Source organism: Chiloscyllium plagiosum, unplaced genomic scaffold, assembly GCF_037043375.1.
Source record: "Chiloscyllium plagiosum isolate Xiang-an unplaced genomic scaffold, Cpla_swu_hap1 HiC_scaffold_5, whole genome shotgun sequence".
Classification (NCBI taxonomy): Eukaryota; Metazoa; Chordata; class Chondrichthyes; order Orectolobiformes; family Hemiscylliidae; genus Chiloscyllium; species Chiloscyllium plagiosum.
The window spans coordinates 134,623,255-134,639,798 of record NW_028270143.1 but is presented as its reverse complement, the minus strand read 5'-3'; the positions used below and the strand labels follow the sequence as shown (position 1 = coordinate 134,639,798).

At 54.7% G+C, this 16,544-nt stretch overlaps 1 protein-coding gene across 4 annotated transcripts in view; it reads right to left on the bottom strand.

Annotated features, from left to right (window-relative positions):
• Positions 1-16,544, bottom strand: part of LOC122550356 (uncharacterized) — a 143,159-nt gene that overhangs the window by 68,259 nt on the left and 58,356 nt on the right. For all 4 annotated transcript variants that reach the window (XM_087987734.1, XM_087987733.1, XM_087987732.1 and 1 more), the window contains 3 exons: positions 10,791-10,883; positions 7,339-7,434; positions 2,868-2,963 (listed from right to left, as the gene is read on the bottom strand). In XM_087987734.1, coding sequence (XP_087843860.1) covers positions 2,868-2,963; positions 7,339-7,434; positions 10,791-10,883 — 285 coding nt within the window. The remainder of the gene's footprint in view (positions 1-2,867; positions 2,964-7,338; positions 7,435-10,790; positions 10,884-16,544) is intronic.

Below are 16,544 nucleotides of genomic sequence, written 5' to 3'. Positions count from 1 at the left end.
TACAAGGCACTTCACAGGATTGCAACCAAACTGAATCTGACATGGATCACAAAAAGCTGAGTGGTATTATCACTAGACTATTAATCCAGGAACACTGGTAATGCTCTGGAATTATGAGTCTAATGGTGACCATGACACCATTGTTATAAAACACACCTGGCTCACTAATGTCCTTTAGGGAAGGAAATCTGCCCTCCTTATCTGATCTGGCCTACAAGTGACTCCAGACCCACAGCAATGTCAGTGACTCTTAACCCCTAGCAAGCCACTCAGTTGTATCAGACAAAGGCCCACATCCACAACAGACGGCAAACTGTTCGAGGTCATTGAACAGAATGGTCAAAGAGAAGGTAAAGTCACAACTGTCTTCGAGTATAGACTGGGAAGTGATGCTAATTATTGCACATTTCTACTGGATACGGCTGTGTTCATAGACAGACTGACACAGATCACATGGACACAACAGGGAAAGTGTGAGGACTACGCCTTTAAAAATGTGCATGAGGCTGGAATACAGCATGGTGTGGACAATGTCTGTGCTGAAGAGGGTTTAACACGTGACATCTCCACAGTGAGAAGTGTACAAGTTAAAGTTGGTACTGGTTGACCTGATGTTTCCAGCTGGGCCTGGGTCTGGGCCAGGCAGACAGTCAGTTGTTAGTGATATGGGGGTGATCAGCGTGGTGTGTGTTGGACATGAAGTTAAGGTGGGACATCTACCATGCTGCATTGTGCATGAGACCCACTCCCCGTTGTTCTGGTGTCCAGCATGTGTCAGCTGTTTCGATCTTTACTGAATGGTTACAGCACAGAAAGAAGCCATTTGGCCCATCACTTCAGTGCCAGCTCTCTCCAAAGTGCCACTCCCCCAGCTGTTTGCTGCAGCCCCTGCACATGTCAACCTGAACCTCATGGAACTGGGATCACTATCTCTGAAATGTTTCACAATAAAGGGATGATCCCCTTGACCCACTTCATTCCCAAGATTCCCATTGAGCTGGGAATGGATACGTAGTGCTGTAAATGTACTGCTCCAAGGTCCCAGACACACCTTCCAGGTGAGGCAGCACTTTACCTGCACTTCCACAATCTGGTCCACTGCATTAGCTGCTCACAAAGTGGTCTCCTCTACATTGGAGAAACAAAACATAGACTGGGTGACCTCTTCATAGATCATCTATGTTCTGCCCGCAATAAAGACCCTGAGTTTCCTGTTGCCTGCCAGTTTAGCACCCTACCCTGTTCCCCGGCCAATATCCCTGTCTCAGGCTTGCTGCAGTGCTCCATTTAAGCTCAGCACAAGCTGGAAGAACAGCATCTCACTTTCCACTTGGGGACCCTGCAGCCACTGGACTCAATACTGAGTTTCTGGATTAGTGGTGCTGGAAGAGCACAGCAGTTCAGGCAGCACCAGGCTCTCTGCCTTTATTCCTGAGAAGGCCTTTTGCCCGAAACGTCGATTTTATTGCTCCTCGGATGCTGCCTGAACTGCTGTGCTTTTCCAGCACCACTAATCCAGAACCTGGTTTCCAGCATCTGCAGTCATTGTTTTTACCTTGTTGATTTTAACCCTACTGCGAATCCTCTTGCAAGGATGCCTGCCTTGAAGAAGTTCTCCTCCTCTCTCTACAAGAATCTCAGGGAGTCCCTCTCCCACTGCAACTCCCAGGTCATTTCCTCTGCCCTGAAGCTCTTCCCCTTCCCCCACCTCACTCTAGTTCCAAACTTCCAGCTCAGCACTGTCCCCATGACTTGTCCGGACTTGTCCTACCTGCCTATCTCCTTTTCCACTATCCACTCCACCCTCTCCCCCCTGACCTATCACCTTCATCCCCTCCCCCACTCACCTATTATACTCTATGCTACTTTCTCCCCAGCCCCACCCCCCTTTCACTTATCTCTCCACCCTTCAGGCTCTCTGCCTGTATTCCTGATGAAGGGCTTTTGCCTGAAACGTCGATTTTACTGCTCCTCGGATGTTGCCTGAACTGCTGTGTTTTTCCAGCACCACTAATCCAGAATCTGGTTTCCAGCATCTTCAGTCATTGTACTTGCCTCAATACTGAGTTTAACAATGGTAGGGGTTGAGCATCTTCTCCTATGTCCTTACCCCAAACCCTACACCCAGACTTTGTCATCACATGGACTACTAGGGTAACCTTGACCCACTCCTTCCTCTGCCCAACTGTTTTCTTCAGTAATCGTTCATCCCTCAAGCTCCACCACCACCCCAACCCATCTTCAGCATAAGCACCAACCTTTTCCGAATTACTATCAGTTCTGAGGAAGGGTCACTGGATGAAATATTAACTCTGGTTTCTCTCCACAGATGCTACCAGACCTACTGAGTTTTTCCAGCAATTTCTGATTTGGTTTCTGATTTCTAGTTTCAGCAGTTCTTTGCTTTTGTTTCCGGTTTTCTGAGTTTATCCAGACCCTCTTCATCTCTGAAATGCCCCATCCCAGGCAACATCCTGGTGAACCTCCTCTGCAACCCCTCCAGTGCAATCAGATCCCTCCTATAATGTGGTGACCGGAACTGCACATAGTACTCTAGCTGTGATCTAACCTAAGTCCTGTGCAGCTCCAACATAACCCTCCCTGTTCTTATAATCTATGCTTGGACTGATAAAGCTAAGTGTCCTGTATTCCTTCCAAACTGCCCTATGAACCTGTCCTGCTGCCTTCAGGGATCTGTGCACAAACACCCCAAGATCTCTTGGTTCCTCCTCTTGTCCTGCCATTCATTGAGTACTCTCTTGTCCTGTTGCCTCTTCTAAAGTGCATCCCATCACATTTATTCTATTCAAGAATTGAGAAGAGCCTGTCCTGAGAGCTGTCTCCATGTGTGTGAGGCACGTACCTACCTGTCAGACACTGTATCCCTGTGTAGTCAGAAGGACACTGGCAGGTATTGGGGGCAATACATCTCCCTCCGTTAGCGCACGGCAAGTCACACACAGCTTCCCAATGGAGGAGAAGAGAAAATCCAGGGGTTACTGCTAGACACTGACATTTCATTGATAAAAATCCCACCCACACCTATAAGGAGAATGGGAAAGCTGGACAGTGATCTTGATGAACAGCTCAGGCAGGGCTTTAGTCAGACCACACACTGGTCCATAATAAATTCCACTGCAGTGGTCTCTTCCTGATCACTGGGCATGCCAAAGATGGCAAGGTCAAAGACACAGCTCCTTTAACGGGGACCTTTGAGATTGCAGGTTGTGAGAGCAGTGGAACTGCAGCTGGACATGTCATGGTACTGATGCTGGGAGAATGAACCGAATCATTCAGGAGCATGGGTTCCACAGAACCTGCTGTAATTAAACTCCAATGACACAATGAAGAAATCGGGAATGGAAAGCTTCTCTTCATGATGAAGACAGAAGCTATCACCAAATCTCAAAAACTGTACCTCCTTCAGCACTGAACTTTCCAGACCGAAACCTGGCCTGCCCTCTGTGTGCCCCTAGACCTAATTGCTCTCTGAAATGGTCAAGTGAACCACACAGATGTATCAAAATACGACAAAGTCTCACAGGTGAAATGAAACCAGATGGACACCTGGCATCAACTGAGACACCAGAAAACACAGCAGCAGAAACTGCTCTGTCAACCCTGCAGGGACCTCCTCATCACCATCACGGGGTTAGTGCCAACAGTGGGAGAGCTGTCTCACAGACTGACATAATCATACTCAGGGAATCATACCAGCAGGACAGATCCAGCAGAGGAGGTGGCACAGGAGTGATAACACAGTGCCTCACTGTCGGAGGGTCAGTGCTGAGGGAGTGGGCCCTGTTGGAGGGTCAGTGCTGAGGAAGTGCCACACTGTCGGAGGGTCAGTGCTGAGTGAGTGGGCACTGTCAAAGGGTCAGTGCTGAGGGACTGCGACACTGTCAGAGGGTCAGTGCTGAGGGAGGGCCACACTGTCAGAGGGTCAGTGCTGAGGGAGTGGGCACAGTTGGAGGGTCAGTGCTGAGGGAGTGGGCACTGTCAGACAGTCAGGGCTGACAGAGCGCCACCCTGTCAGAGGGTCAGTACAGAAGGAGTACTGCAGTGTCGGAGGGTCAGTGCTGAGGGAGTGTCACACTGTTGGAGGGTCAGTGCTGACAGAACGCTGCACTGTCAGATGGTCAGTGCTGAGGGAGCACCGCACTGTCGAAGGGTCACACTGAGGGAGTGCCGCAGTGTTGAAGAGTTAGGATTGAGGAAGTGTTGCACTGTTGGAGTGTCTGTGTTGAGAGAGTGTCACACAGTCGGAGGTTCAGTGCTGAGGTAGTGGCCACTGTCAGAGGGTCTGTGCTGAGGGAGTGGGCACTGTTGGAGGGTCAGTGCTAAGGGAGTGCCACACTGTTGGAGGGTCAGTGCTGAGGGAGTGCCGCACTGTTGGAGGGTCAGGACCGAGGGAGCACTGCAATTTTGGGGGAAAAATTAGCGTGGTGCTGGAAAAGCACAGCAGATCAGGCAGCATCCAAGGAGCAGGAAAATCAACGTTTCAGGCAAAAGCCGTTCATCAGATGTTTTAGCTTTTACTGATAGAAGGATTGAGTTTTGGAGCCATGAGATCAGGCTAAGGGAGTGTCACACTGTTGAAGGGTCAGTGCTGAGGGAGCGCCACACTGTCGGAAGGTCAGTGCTGAGGGAGTGCCACACTGTTGGAGGGTCAGTGCTGAGGGAGCACAGCACTAGCAAAGGGTCACACTGAGGGAGTGCCGCAGTGTTGAAGGGTCAGGACTGAGGGAGTGGTGCACTGATGGAGGGTTTATGCTGAGGGAGTGTCACACTGTCGGAGGTTCAGTGCTGAGGGAGTGCCACATAGTTGGAGGGACGGTGCTGAGATAGTGCCACACTGTCGGAGGTCAGTGCTGAGAGAGCGCCACACTGTGGGAGGGTCAGCGCTGAGGGAGTGCCGCACTGTGGGAGGGTCAGTGCTGAGGGAGCACCGCATTGTCGGAAGGTCAGTGCTGAGGGAGTGCCACACTGTTGGAGGGTCAGTGCTGAGGGAGCACAGCACTAGCAAAGGGTCATACTGAGGGAGTGCCGCAATTTTGGAGGCAAAATTAGCGTGGTGCCGGACAAGCACAGCAGGTCAGGCAGCATCCAAGGAGCAGGAAAATCGATCTTTCAGCAAAAGCCCTTCATCAGATGTGTTAGCTTTTACTGATAGAAGGATTGAGTTTTGGAGCCATGAGGTCATGCTGAGGGACCGCCACACTGTCGGAGAGTTGGAACTGAGGGAGTGTTGCACTGTCGGAGGGTCAGTGCTGAGGGAGCGCCACACTGTCGGAGAGTCAGCGCTGAGGGAGCACCGCACTGTTGGAGGGTCAGTGCTGAGCGAGCGCTGCACTGTCGGAGGGTGAGTGCTGAGGGAGCGCCGCACTGTCGGAGGGTCAGTGCTGAGGGAGCACCGCACTGTTGGAGGGTCAGTGCTGAGCGAGTGCTGCACTGTCGGAGGGTGAGTGCTGAGGGAGCGCCGCACTGTCGGAGGGTCAGTGCTGAGGGAGCACCACACTGTTGGAGGGTCAGTGCTGAGGGAGCGCCACACCGTTGGAGGGTCAGTGCTGAGGGAGCGCCACACTGTTGGAGAGTCAGCGCTGAGGGAGCACCGCATTGTTGGAGGGTCAGTGCTGAGGGAGAACCGCACTGTCGGAGGGTCAGTGCTGAGGGAGCGCCACACTGTCGGAGGGTCAGTGCTGAGGGAGCGCCACACTGTCGGAGGGTCAGTGCTGAGGGAGCGCCGCACTGTCAGAGGGTCAGTACTGAGGGAGCGCCGCACTGTCGGACGGTCAGTGCTGAGGGAGCACCACACTGTTGGAGGGTCAGTGCTGAGGGAGCGCCACACTGTTGGAGGGTCAGTGCTGAGGGAGCACAGCACTAGCGAAAGATCGCACTGAGGGAGTGCCGCAGTGTTGGAGGATTTGAGGTGGGCACTATCACAGGGTCAGTGCTGAGGGAGAGGGCACTGATGGAGGGTTAGTGCTGAGGGAGTGGACACTAGCGCAGGGTCAGTGCTGAGGTAGAGGGCACTGTTGGATGGTTAGTGCTGAGGGAGCACCGCATTGATGAAGGGTCATACTGAGGGAGTGCTGCACTGTCAAAGGGTCAGGACAGAGGGAGCGCTGCAATTTTGGAGGCAAAATTAGCGTGGTGCTGGAAAAGCACAGCAGGTCAGGCAGCATCCAAGGAGAAGGAAAATCGACGTTTCAGGCAAAAGTCCTTCATCAGACATGTTAGCTTTTATGGATAGAAGGATTGAGTTTTGGAGCCATGCGGTCATGCTGAAGGAGTGCCGCACTTGTGGAGGGTCAGTGCTGAGGGAGCACCACACTGTCGGAGAGTTAGAACTGAGGGAGCATTGCACTGTCGGAGGGTCAATGCAGAGGGAGTGCTGCACTGTCAGAGGGTCAGAACTGAGGGAGCACCGCACTTTCGGAAGGTCAGTGCAAAGAGAGTGCCGCACTATTGGAGGATGAGTGCAGAGGGAGTGCCACACTGTCGGAGGGTCAGTGCTGAGGGAGCGCTACACTGTCGTAGGGTCAGTGCTGAGGGAGCGCTACACTGTCGTAGGGTCAGTGCTGAGGAAGCGTCACACTGTCGGAGAATCAGAACTGTGGGAGTGCCGCACTGTTACAGGGTCAGTACTGAGGGAGAGCCACACTGTCAGAGGGTCAGTGCTGAGGGAGTGTCGCACAGTTGGAGGGTCAGTGTTGCGATAGTGCTACACTGTCGGAGGACCGGTGCTGAGGGAGTGCTGCACTGTCAGAGGATCAGAACTGAGGAAGCGCCACACTATCGGAAGGTCAGTGAAAAGGGAGTGCCGCATTGTCGGAGGATGAGTGCAGAGGGAGTGCCACACTGTTGGAGGGTCAGTACTGAGGGAGCACCGCACATCTCAGATGGTCAGTGCTGAGGGAGTGCCGCACTGTTAGAGAGTCAGAACTGAGGGAGTGCTGCACTGTTGGAGGGTCAATGCTGAGAGAGTGCCATACTGTTGGAGGGTCAGTACTGAGGAAGTGCCACACTGTTACAGGGTCAGTGCTGAGGGAGTGCCGCACTGTCAGAGAATTAGAAATGAGGAAGCGCCGCACTGTTGGAGGGTCAGTGCTGGGGGTGTGCCGCAGTGTCTTGGATATGGTGTTTTGGATGAGACATTTAATAATGGTTGAATGGGACTTCTTAAAGATTCAGAGAGATCGCTGGGCCCTATTTTAATATATCACCAACACGAACGAAACAGACTGCCTAGTGTTGCACTCAAATGGTCTGGATGAGGGCAGTTCTGAATCCACACCTCAGAGTTCCTGAGACTTGCAGACCGGATTTTACACTCACCTGTCTGACAGCCCGTTCCAGCCCAGCCCTCTGGACACAGACACATGTTCAACCGCATACACGTCCCACCATGTGAACATGGCGGGGAACACATCGCTATGGACAGAGAGAGGGAGGTGAGGGGTGTTGCTGATGTTTGACCAGGCACCTTAACACAGACTCCCTGTTACTATGGTTACCCCTCCCCGGAGAAGGTACTGAGCATTGCACATTACAGCTACACTTTTCCAGCCACACATTTTTCTGATCTCCAGCATCTGCAGTCCTCACTTTCTCCTCCATTACAGCAGTGAGCCTAGGATGGACAACTGCTCACTGCAGTGTCTCAGTGTTCGATAGCTCTTACTGTGGGATTGATACAGGGCTATGGGGAGAGAGCGGGGCTGTGGGATTAGTTTGGGGATTGATACAGGGCTATGGGGAGAGAGTAGGGCAGAGGGATTAGTTTGTGGATTGATACAGGGCTATGGGGAGAGAGCGGGGCAGTGGGATTAGTTTGTGGATTGATACAGGGCTATGGGGAGAGACTAGGGCAGAGGGATTAGTTTGTGGATTGATACAGGGCTATGGGGAGAGAATAGGGCAGAGGGATTAGTTTGTGGATTGATACAGGGCTATGGGGAGAGAGTAGGGCAGAGGGATTAGTTTGTGGATTGATACAGGGCTATGTGGAGAGAGCGGGGCAGTGGGATTAGTTTGTGGATTGATACAGGGCTATGGGGAGAGAGTAGGACAGAGGGATTAGTTTGTAGATTGATACAGAGCTATGGGGAGAGCGCGGGGCAGTGAGATTAGTTTGGGGATTGATACAGGGCTATGGGGAGAGAGTGGGGCAGAGGGATTAGTTTGTGGATTGATACAGGGCTATGGGGAGAGAGTAGGACAGAGGGATTAGTTTGTAGATTGATACAGAGCTATGGGGAGAGCGCGGGGCAGTGAGATTAGTTTGGGGATTGATACAGGGCTATGGGGAGAGAGTGGGGCAGAGGGATTAGTTTGTGGATTGATACAGGGCTATGGGGAGAGAGTGGGGCAGTGGGATTAGTTTGTGGATTGATACAGGGCTATGGGGAGAGAGTAGGGCAGAGGGATTAGTTTGTGGATTGATACAGGGCTATGGGGAGAGAATAGGGCAGAGGGATTAGTTTGTGGATTGATACAGGGCTATGGGGAGAGAGTAGGGCAGAGGGATTAGTTTGTGGATTGATACAGGGCTATGTGGAGAGAGCGGGGCAGTGGGATTAGTTTGTGGATTGATACAGGTCTATGGGGAGAGAGTAGGGCAGAGGGATTAGTTTGTGGATTGATACAGGGCTATGGGAAGAGAGTGGGGCAGAGGGATTAGTTTGTGGATTGATACAGGGCTATGGGGAGAGAGTAGGACAGAGGGATTAGTTTGTAGATTGATACAGAGCTATGGGGAGAGCGCGGGGCAGTGAGATTAGTTTGGGGATTGATACAGGGCTATGGGGAGAGAGCGGGGCAGTGGGATTAGTTTGGGGATTGATACAGGGCTATGGGGAGAGGGTGGAGCTGTGGGATTGGTTTGGGGACTGATACAGGGCTATGGGCAGAGAGCGGGGCAGAGGGATTAGTTTGGGAACTGACACAGGGCTATGGGAGGAGAGTGGGGCAGAGGGATTAGTTTGGGTTTTGATACAGGGCTATGGGAAGAGAGTGGGGCAGAGGGATTAGTTTGGGAACTGACACAGGGCTATGGGAGGAGAGTGGGGCAGAGGGATTAGTTTGGGTTTTGATACAGGGGTATGGGGAGAGAGTGGGACACTGGAATTAGTTTGAGGATTGATACAAGGTTAGGGGGAGAGAGTGGGGCACTGGGATTGGTTTAGGATTGATACAGGGCTATGGGGAGACAGCGGGGCAGTGGGATTAGTTTGTGGATTGATACAGAGGTACAGGAAGAGTGTGGGGCAGTGGGATTGGTTTGGGATTGATATGGGGCTATGGGGAAAGCGTGGGGCACTAGGATTGGTTTGGGATTGATACAGGTAAGTGGGAAGAGAGCAGGGCAGTGGGATTAGTTTGGGATTGATACAAAACTATGGGGAGAGAGCAGGACAGTGGGATTAGTTTGGGGATTGATACAGGGCTATAGGAAGACAGTGGAGCAGTAGGATTGGTTTGGGGATTGATACAGGACTATGGGGAGAGAGAGGGGCAATGGGATTAGTTTGGGGATTTATACAGGGCTATGGGGAGAGCGCGGGGCAGTGGGATTAGTTTGGGGATTGATACAGGGCTATGGGGAGAGAGTGGGTAGTGGGATTAATTTGGGGATTGATACAGGGCTGTGGGGAGAGAGTGGGGCAGTGGGATTATTTTGGGGATTGATACAGGGCTGTGGGGAGAAAGTGGGGCAGTGGGATTAATTTGGGGATTGATACGGGGCTATGGGCAAAGAGTGGGGCAGTGGGATTGGTATAGGGCTATGGGCAAAGAGTGGGGCAGTGGGATTGGTATAGAGCTATGGGGAAAGAGTGGGGCAATGAGATTAATTTGGGGATTGATACAGGGTGTTGGGGAGAGTGCGGTGCATTGGGATTAGTTTGGGATTGATACAGGTCTCAGGGATGGGAATAAATTGGGATTGATTCTGCGTGGTGCGATGGAATTTGTTTGGTATTGATACAGGGTTATGGGGTGGAATTAGTTTACAGTTGATAATGGGCAGTGAGGGTTGGAATAATTTGGGAATGTTATGGTGTAGTACTCTGCCTATAGTAACTGTGAATTCCTCAATACAAGGTGCGTCATAACTCCCAGTATTGAGCAGGTTGGCTGATCAATCTGCAGAATTTATGACATTGAGAATTGTGGGAAGAAGGGGCAACTATTCTCCTTTAAAGGAAAAGGGATTAATTCACAGAATCATAGAATGTGGAAGCAGGCCTTTCAGGCCATCAAATCCACATCAACCCTCTGAAGATATTCCGAACTAGACCCACTGCCCACTGTTAAACGGTCAGATGATTGCGGAGCCTGCTACATCACTCAGTCAGAACAACGCTAGGCTGATCACAGCTCCAATCCAGTTCCCTGTTTCCCCACAGCCCCAACTCCAGTTCCCTACTTTCTCCGAATAGTTTCCAATGAATTAGTTAGGAATTGTTGGTTTCTGCCTTAGAGGATCTAACAGCCCAGAGTCCACCAGCTCCCAGGCATTCCCACCCCCAGTCATCCTGACCCCCCAGCATTCCCACTCCCAGTCATCCTGAACCCCAGCATTCTCACTCCCAGTCCGTCACATCCCGAACCCCGGCATTCCCAATCCCACTCTATCACATCCCGACCCCCAGCGTTCCCACTCCCAGTCTGTCACATCCTGACCCCCCAGCATTCCCACTCCTGGTCTGTCACATCCCGATCCCCCGCATTCCTACTCCTGGTCTGTTATTTCCTGAATCACAGTCCACCCGGATACAGGGACATACCGGAGCAGCCGGGACCGGGATATCCAGCAGGACAGTCACAGGTGTCAGGAGCTACACAGACGCCATTGTTCTGACAGACAGGATTACAGACAGCTGCCAGACAGGGAGAGAGAGAGAGTGGTCATGGTTTAACACAGCAATATACACCAGCATCACAACACACAGCGCAGTGAGAGAACTGAGCAACTGGGGGAAGGATCGCTCTACACTGTCTCCATCAAAGCCTCCCAGGGACAGGGACAGCACGGGCAGGGAGCTGGACCTGTCCCCCTCTCTGATGTGCTGGGGTGTGGGGAGATGTACTCATCTCTCTCTCTCTCTCTCTGACTCGCTGGGGTTTGGGGAGCTGTACTGGTCTCCCTCGCTTTGATGCGCTGGGGTGTGGGGAGCTGTATGGTCTCCCTCGCTTTGATGCGCTGGGGTGTGGGGAGCTGTATGGTCTCCCTCGCTTTGATGCGCTGGGGTGTGAGAAGCTGTGCTGGTCTCTCTCTCTCTCTCTGAAGCTCTGGGGTGTGAGAAGCTGTGCTGGTCTCTCTCTCTCTGGCCCGCTGGGGTGTGGGGAGCTGAACTGGTCTCCCTCTCTCTGACTCGCTGGGGTGTGGGGAGCTGTACTGGTCTCCCTCTCATGTGCTGGGATGTGGGCAGCTGTACTGGTCTCTCCCTCTCTGATGCGCTGGGGTGTTGGGGGGGCTGTACTGGTCTCTCCCTCTCTGATGCGCTGGGGGACTGTACTGGTCTCCCTCTCTCTGATGCGCTGGGGTGTGGGGAGCTGTACTGGTTTCTTTTTCTCTAATGTGCTGGGATGTGGGGGGCTGTACTGGTCTCTCTTTCTCTGATGCGCTGGGGTGTGGGGAGCTGTCCTGGTCTCCCTCTCTCTGATGCGCTGGGGGGGTGTTGGGGGGCTGTACTGGTCTCCCTCTCTCTGATGCGCTGGGGGGGTGTTGGGGGGCTGTACTTGTCTCCCTCTCTCTGATGCGCTGGGGTTGGGGAGCTGTACTGGTCTCCCTCTCTCTGATGCGCTGGGGTGTGGGGAGCTGTACTGGTCTCCCTCTCTCTGATGTGCTGGGATGTGGGGAGCTGTACTGGTCTCCCTCTCTCTGATGCGCTGGGGTGTGGGGAGCTGTACTGGTCTCCCTCTCTCTGATGCGCTGGGGTGTGGGGAGCTGTACTGGTCTCTCTCTCTCTGATGCGCTGGGGTGTGGGGAGCTGTACTGGTTTCTTTTTCTCTGATGTGCTGGGATGTGGGGAGCTGTACTGGTCTCTCTCTCTCTGATGCGCTGGGGTGTGGGGAGCTGTCCTGGTCTCCCTCTCTCTGATGCGCTGGGGGGGTGTTGGGGGGCTGTACTGGTCTCCCTCTCTCTGATGCGCTGGGGGGGTGTTGGGGGGCTGTACTTGTCTCCCTCTCTCTGATGCGCTGGGGTTGGGGAGCTGTACTGGTCTCCCTCTCTCTGATGCGCTGGGGTGTGGGGAGCTGTACTGGTCTCCCTCTCTCTGATGTGCTGGGATGTGGGGAGCTGTACTGGTCTCCCTCTCTCTGATGCGCTGGGGTGTGGGGAGCTGTACTGGTCTCCCTCTCTCTGATGCGCTGGGGTGTGGGGAGCTGTACTGGTCTCTCTCTCTCTGATGCGCTGGGGTGTGGGGAGCTGTACTGGTTTCTTTTTCTCTGATGTGCTGGGATGTGGGGAGCTGTACTGGTCTCTCTCTCTCTGATGCGCTGGGGTGTGGGGAGCTGTACTGGTCTCCCTCTCTCTGATGCGCTGGGGTGTGGGGAGCTGTACTGGTTTCTTTTTCTCTGATGTGCTGGGATGTGGGGAGCTGTACTGGTCTCTCTCTCTCTGATGCGCTGGTGTGTGGGGAGCTGTACTGGTTTCTCTCTCTGGCCTGCTGGGATGTGGGGAGCTGTACTGGTCTCCCTCTCTCTGATGCGCTGGGATGTGGGGAGCTGTACAGGTCTCTCTCTCTCTGATGCGCTGGGGTGTGGGGAGCTGTACTGGTTTCTTTTTCTCTGATGTGCTGGGATGTGGGGAGCTGTACTGGTCTCTCTCTCTCTGATGCGCTGGGGTGTGGGGAGCTGTACTGGTCTCCCTCTCTCTGATGCGCTGGGGTGTGGGGAGCTGTACTGGTCTCTCTCTCTCTGATGCGCTGGGGTGTGGGGAGTGTACTGGTCTCGCTCACTCTGATGTGCTGGGGTGTGGGGAGCTGTACTGGTCTCCCTCTCTCTGATGTGCTGGGGTGTGGGGAGCTGTACTGGTCTCTCTCTGGCCCGCTGGGATGTGGGGAGCTGTACTGGTCTCCCTCTCTCTGATGCGCTGGGATGTGGGGAGCTGTACAGGTCTCTCTCTCTCTGATGCGCCGGGGTGTGGGGAGCTGTACTGGTCTCCCTCTCTCTGGTGCCCTGGGGTGTGGGGAGCTGTACTGGTGTTTCTCTCTGATGCGCTGGGATGTGGGAAGCTATACAGGTCTCTCTCTCTGACCTGCTGGTGTGTTAGGGGGCTGTACTGGTCTCTCTCCCTCTCTGATGCGCTGGGGTGTGGGGAGTTGAACTGGTCTCTCTCTCTCATGCGCCGGGGTGTGGGGAGCTGTACTGGTCTCCCTCTCTCTGATGCGCCGGGGTGTGGGGAGCTGTACTGGTCTCCCTCTCTCTGATGCGCTGGGGTGTGGGGAGCTGTACTGGTCTCTCTCTCTCTGGTGCCCTGGGGTGTGGGGAGCTGTACTGGTCTTCCTCTCTCTGGTGCCCTGGGGTGTGGGGAGCTGTACTGGTCTTCCTCTCTCTGGTGCCCTGGGGTGTGGGGAGCTGTACTGGTCTTCCTCTCTCTGGTGCCCTGGGGTGTGGGGAGCTGTACTGGTGTTTCTCTCTGATGCGCTGGGATGTGGGAAGCTATACAGGTCTCTCGCTCTGACCTGCTGGTGTGTTAGGGGGCTGTACTGGTCTCTCTCCCTCTCTGATGCGCTGGGGTGTGAGGAGTGTACTGGTCTCTCCCTCTCTGATGCGCTGGGGTGTGGGGAGTGTACTGGTCTCTCCCTCTCTGATGCGCTGGGGTGTGGGGAGCTGTACTGGTCTCCCTCTCTCTGATGCCCTGGGGTGTGGGGAGCTGTACTGGTCTCTCTATCTCATGCGCTGGGGTGTGAGGAGCTGTACTGGTGTTTCTCTCTGATGCGCTGGGATGTGGGAAGCTTTACAGGTCTCTCTCTCTGACCTGCTGGTGTGTTAGGGGGCTGTACTGGTCTCTCTCCCTCCCTGATGCGCTGGGGTGTTGGGGGGCTGTACTGGTCTCTCCCTCTCTGATGCGCTGGGGTGTGGGGAGTGTACTGGTCTCTCCCTCTCTGATGCACTGGGGTGTGGGGAGCTATACTGGTCTCCCTCTCTCTGATGCGCTGGGGTGTGGGGAGCTGTACTGGTCTCTCTCTCTGACTCGCTGGGGTGTGGGGAGCTGTACTGGTCTCTCTCTCTCATGTGCTGGGATGTGGGGAGCTGTACTGGTCTCCCTCTCTCTGATGCGCTGGGGTGTGGGGAGCTGTACTGGTCTCTCTCTCTGACTCGCTGGGGTGTGGGGAGCTGTACTGGTCTCTCTCTCTCATGTGCTGGGATGTGGGGAGCTGTACTGGTCTCTCTCTCTGACTCGCTGGGATGTGGGGAGCTGTACTGGTCTCCCTCTCTCTGATGCGCTGGGGTGTGGGGAGCTGTACTGGTCTCTCTCTGTCTGATGCGCTGGGGTGTGGGGAGCTGTACTGGTCTCCCTCTCTCTGATGCGCTGGGGTGTGGGGAGCTGTACTGGTCTCCCTCTCTCTGATGCGCTGGGGTGTGGGGAGCTGTACTGGTCTCTCTCTCTGACTCGCTGGGGTGTGGGGAGCTGTACTGGTCTCTCTCTCTGACTCGCTGGGGTGTGGGGAGCTGTACTGGTCTCGCTCACTCTCTCTGATGCGCTGGGGTGTGGGGAGTTGAACTGGTCTCTCTCCCTCTCTGATGCCCTGGGGTGTGGGGAGCTGTACTGGTCTCTCTATCTCATGCGCTGGGGTGTGGGAAGCTATACAGGTCTCTCTCTCTGACCTGCTGGTGTGTTAGGGGGCTGTACTGGTCTCTCTCTCTCTCATGCGCCGGGGTGTGGAGAGCTGTACTGGTCTCCCTCTCTGTGGTACCCTGGGGTGTGGGGAGCTGTACTGGTGTCTCTCTCTGATGAGCTGGGGTGTGGGGAGCTGTACTGGTCTCTCCCTCTCTCTGATGCGGTGGGGTGTGGGGAGCTGTACTGGTCTCTCTCTGACTGATGTGCTGGGGTGTGGGGAGCTGTACTGGTATCTCTTTCTCTGTCTCGCACTTGTGTGGGGAGCTGTACTGGTGTCTCTCTGACTGATGCGCCTGGGTGTGGGGAGCTGTATTGGTTTACCTCTCTCTGACCCACTGGGATGTGGGGAGCTGTACTGGCCTCTCTCTCTCTCTGACCTGCTGGGGTGTGGGGAGCTGTACTGGTTTCTCTCTCTGATGCACTGTGGTGTGGGGAGCTGTACTGGTTTCTCTCTCTGATGCGCTGGGGTGTGGGGAGCTGAACTGGTCTCCCTTTCTCTGACTCGCTGGGGTGTGGGGAGCTGTACTGGTCTCTCTCTCTGTGACCCGCTGGGGTGTGGGGAGCTGTACTGGTCTCTCTCTCTCTGATGCGCTGGGGTGTGGGGAGCTGTACTGGTCTCGCTCACTCTCTCTGACCCGCTGGGGTGTGGGGAGCTGTACTGGTCTCTCCCTCTCATGTGCTGGGATGTGGGCAGCTGTACTGGTCTCTCTCTGTCTGATGCACTGGGGTGTGGGGAGCTGTACTGGTCTCTCTCTCTGACCCGCTGGGGTGTGGGAAGCTATACAGGTCTCTCTCTCTGACTCGCTGGGGTGTGGGGAGCTGTACTGGTCTCGCTCACTCTCTCTGATGCGCTGGGGTGTGGGGAGTTGAACTGGTCTCTCTCCCTCTCTGATGCCCTGGGGTGTGGGGAGCTGTACTGGTCTCCCTCTCTGTGGTACCCTGGGGTGTGGGGAGCTGTACTGGTGTCTCTCTCTCTCTGATGCGGTGGGGTGTGGGGAGCTGTACTGGTCTCCCTCTCTGTGGTACCCTGGGGTGTGGGGAGCTGTACTGGTGTCTCTCTCTCTCTGATGCGGTGGGGTGTGGGGAGCTGTACTGGTATCTCTTTCTCTGTCTCGCACTTGTGTGGGGAGCTGTACTGGTGTCTCTCTTTCCGACACGCTGGGGTGTGGGGAGCTGTACTGGTCTCTCTCACTGATGCGCCTGGGTGTGGGGAGCTGTACTGGTGTCTCTCTTTCCGACACGCTGGGGTGTGGGGAGCTGTACTGGTCTCTCTCACTGATGCGCCTGGGTGTGGGGAGCTGTACTGGTCTCTCTCTCTCTCTGACCTGCTGGGGTGTGGGGAGCTGTACTGGTTTCTCTCTCTGATGCGCAGGGGTGTGGGGAGCTGTACTGGTTTCTCTCTCTGATGCGCAGGGGTGTGGGGAGCTGAACTGGTCTCTCTGTGACCCGCTGGGATGTGGGGAGCTGTACTGGCCTCTCTCTCTCTCTGACCTGCTGGGGTGTGGGGAGCTGTACTGGTTTCTCTCTCTGATGCGCAGGGGTGTGGGGAGCTGAACTGGTCTCTCTGTGACCCGCTGGGATGTGGGGAGCTGTACTGGTCTCTCTCTCTGTGACCCGCTGGGATGTGGGGAGCTGTACTGGTCTCTCTCTCTGTGACCCGCTGGGATGTGGGGAGCTGTACTGGTCTCTCTCT